The sequence below is a fragment of the Chiloscyllium punctatum genome, chromosome 22 (assembly GCF_047496795.1).
Source record: "Chiloscyllium punctatum isolate Juve2018m chromosome 22, sChiPun1.3, whole genome shotgun sequence".
NCBI classification, from domain to species: Eukaryota; Metazoa; Chordata; class Chondrichthyes; order Orectolobiformes; family Hemiscylliidae; genus Chiloscyllium; species Chiloscyllium punctatum.
Window position 1 is genome coordinate 18,815,188 of NC_092760.1, and position 3,554 is coordinate 18,818,741.

Here is a 3,554-nt window from a genome sequence, read left to right on the forward strand (position 1 = left end):
GCTAACTCTAAAACAGCACACCTCCCAAAGGTTACTCAACATTCTGCTCCAGAAAACCATCCCTAACACACTCCAGGAATTCTCCCTGCACAGCTTTAGTGCTCAGTTGGTTTACCCAGTCTATATACAGATTGAAGTCACCCATGGTGACTCAGTGGTTAGCACCTGTTGCTCACAGCAACAGGGAGTCGGGTTCGATTCACCCTTGGGTGACTGTGTGGAGTTTCCTCCCATTCTCCTTGTGTCTGTGTGGGTTTGCTTCAGTTTCCTCCTATAGTCCAAAGCTGCGCAGGTGAGGTGAATTGGTCAAAGACATAGTAGTCAGAGATGTGAAGGCTAGCTGGGTTAGCCATGTGAAATCCAAGGTTACAGAGATGGAGTAGGGGGGGTAGGTCTGATGGGATGCTGTTCAGAAGGTTGGGGTGGACACAATGGGCTGAATGGGCCAACGTCTGCACTGTCGTGATTCTAAATGATAACTGTGTTGGTACATACTACAATCTCCTGTCATCTCCTGATTAATACCAGGTCCCACACTATTTGATTGCCAAGAATATCTCCAGCCCACCATTCTGCTTCCACTTGCTGATTCTTAGGTCCAACGGATTCCATATATTATACTTCCAATCTGAGATTTGGACTAAGTGATGTACTGATTCCATCCCTCATTATCAGTTGCAACTCCAACATTTTTCCTGCATAAACACTGAATATCCATGAATGTTCAATTCCCAGTCCTGGCCACCACATTTCGGTCAGGGCTAAGTCACCTACTTTCACCCTGGACTGAGATAGACTGTCACCTGGAGTGAGCAAACCTGGAGATGGAAGGAGAATGTCACTACAGTTTGAGAAATGGACATGCTCCGGGCTGTGGAATTCCCAATGTCTCAGGATCACTCTGTCTCTGCTGGTGCGCTTTAAGGGGGATTCTGGTTGTCCACCTGTAAATGGAGTGGGGCAGGTCCAGCTTTAAGGGAGCAGGCGCGGGAAAGGCCCGCTCCCAGAAGGCAGTGCGGCAAAGATGGCGGCGGTTTGGGATCGGAGTCTCCTCGAGATCGGAGAGTGGGAAAGAGAAAGGGAGGAATGGAGAGAAATAAGGACAGAGCTGGGTAAGAGAGAGGGAATGTGACAGAGAGAGAGAGAGAGAGAGAGAGAGAGAGAGAATGTGACAGAGAGAGGAGAGAGAGAGAGAGAGAATGTGACAGAGAGAGAGAGAGAATGTGACAGAGAGAGAGAGAGAGGAGAGGAGAGAGAGAGAGAGAGAGAATGTGACAGAGAGAGAGAGAGAATGTGAGAGAGAGAGAGAGAGAATGTGACAGAGAGAGAGGAGAGAGAGAATGTGACAGAGAGAGAGAGAGAATGTGACAGGAGAGAGAAAGAGAGAGAATGTGACAGAGAGAGAGAGAGAGAGAGAATGTGACAGAGAGAGAAGAGAGAGAATGTGACAGAGAGAGAGAGAGAGAGAGAATGTGACAGAGAGAGAGAGAGAAGAGAGAATGTGACAGAGAGAGAAAGAGAGAGAATGTGACAGAGAGAGAGAGAAGAGAGAGAATGTGACAGAGAGAGAGAGAGAGAGAGAGAATGTGACAGAGAGAGAGAGAGAATGTGACAGAGAGAGAGAGAGAGAATGTGACAGAGAGAGAGAGAGAGAGAATGTGAAGAGAGAGAGAGAGAGAGAGAGAGAATGTGACAGAGAGAGAGAGAGAATGTGACAGAGAGAGAAAGAGAGAGAATGTGACAGAGAGAGAGAGAGAGAGAGAATGTGACAGAGAGAGAGAGAGAGAGAATGTGACAGAGAGAGAGAGAGAGAGAATGTGACAGAGAGAGAAGAGAGAGAATGTGACAGAGAGAGAGAGAGAGAGAGAATGTGACAGAGAGAGAGAGAGAGAGAATGTGACAGAGAGAGAGAGAGAGAGAGAATGTGACAGAGAGAGAAGAGAGAGAGAATGTGACAGAGAGAGAGAGAGATGAGAGAGAATGTGACAGAGAGAGAGAGAGAGAGAGAATGTGACAGAGAGAGAGAGAGAGAGAGAATGTGACAGAGAGAGAAAGAGAGAGAATGTGACAGAGAGAGAAGAGAGAGAATGTGACAGAGAGAGAGAGAGAGAATGTGACAGAGAGAGAGAGAGAGAGAATGTGACAGAGATAGAGAGAGAGAATGTGACAGAGAGAGAAAGAGAGAGAATGTGACAGAGAGAGAGAGAGAGAGAGAATGTGACAGAGAGAGAGAGAGAGAGAGAATGTGACAGAGAAGAGAGAGAGAGAGAATGTGACAGAGAGAGAGAGAGAGAATGTGACAGAGAGAGAGAAAGAGAAGAGAATGTGACAGAGGAGAGAGAGAAGAGAGAATGTGACAGAGAGAGAGAGAGAGAGAATGTGACAGAGAGAGAGAGAGAGAGATGTGACAGAGAGAGAAAGAGAGAGAATGTGACAGAGAGAGAGAGAGAGAATGTGACAGAGAGAGAGAGAGAATGTGACAGAGAGAGAGAGAGAATGTGACAGAGAAGAAGAGAGAGAATGTGACAGAGAGAGAGAGAGAGAGAGAATGTGACAGAGAGAGAGAGAGAGAGAATGTGACAGAGAGAGAAGAGAGAGAGAAGTGTGACAGAGAGAGAGAGAGAGAGAATGTGAGAGAGAGAGAGAGAGAGAGAATGTGACAGAGAGAGAGAGAGAGAATGTGACAGAGAGAGAGAGAGAGAGAATGTGACAGAGAAGAGAGGAGAGAGAGAATGTGACAGAGAGAGAGAGAGAATGTGACAGAGAGAGAGAAGAGAGAGAATGTGACAGAGAGAGAGAGAGAATGTGACAGAGAGAGAAGAGAGAATGTGACAGAGAGAGAGAGAGAGAGAGAATGTGACAGAGAGAGAGAGAGAGAGAGAGAATGTGACAGAGAGAGAGAGAGAGAGAGAATGTGACAGAGAGAGAGAGAGAGAGAATGTGACAGAGAGAGAGAGAGAGAGAATGTGACAGAGAGAGAGAGAGAGAATGTGACAGAGAGAGAGAGAGAGAGAGAATGTGACAGAGAGAGAGAGAGAGAGAATGTGACAGAGAGAGAGAGAGAGAATGTGACAGAGAGAGAGAGAGAGAATGTGACAGAGAGAGAGAGAGAGAATGTGACAGAGAGAGAGAGAGAATGTGACAGAGAGAGAAAGAGAGAGAATGTGACAGAGAGAGAGAGAGAGAGAGAATGTGACAGAGAGAGAGAGAGAGAATGTGACAGAGAGAGAGAGAGAGAGAATGTGACAGAGAGAGAAGAGAGAGAGAATGTGACTGAGAGAGAAGAGAGAGAATGTGACAGAGAAGAGAGAGAGAGAGAATGTGACAGAGAGGAGAGAGAGAGGTGGACAGAGATGAGTACAAGAGAGAGAGAGAGAGAATGTGACAGAGAAAAGAGAGAGAGAGAATGTGACAGAGAGAAGAGAGAGAGTGACAGAGAGAGAGAGGAAGAGAGAGAGACATGATGACCGAGAGAGAGAGAGAAGAATGTGACAGAGAGAGAGAGAGAATGTGACAGAGAGAGGGAGAGAGAGAGAATGTGACAGAGAGAGAGA

General features: G+C 46.7%; 1 protein-coding gene across 1 annotated transcript in view; it reads left to right on the top strand.

The window, feature by feature from the left end:
• The first annotated feature begins 1,010 nt into the window (after positions 1–1,010).
• Positions 1,011–3,554, top strand: part of nup160 (nucleoporin 160) — a 427,529-nt gene continuing 424,985 nt past the window's right edge. The window contains exon 1 of the mRNA XM_072592866.1: positions 1,011–1,112. Coding sequence (XP_072448967.1) covers positions 1,025–1,112 — 88 coding nt within the window. The 5' untranslated portion in view covers positions 1,011–1,024. The remainder of the gene's footprint in view (positions 1,113–3,554) is intronic.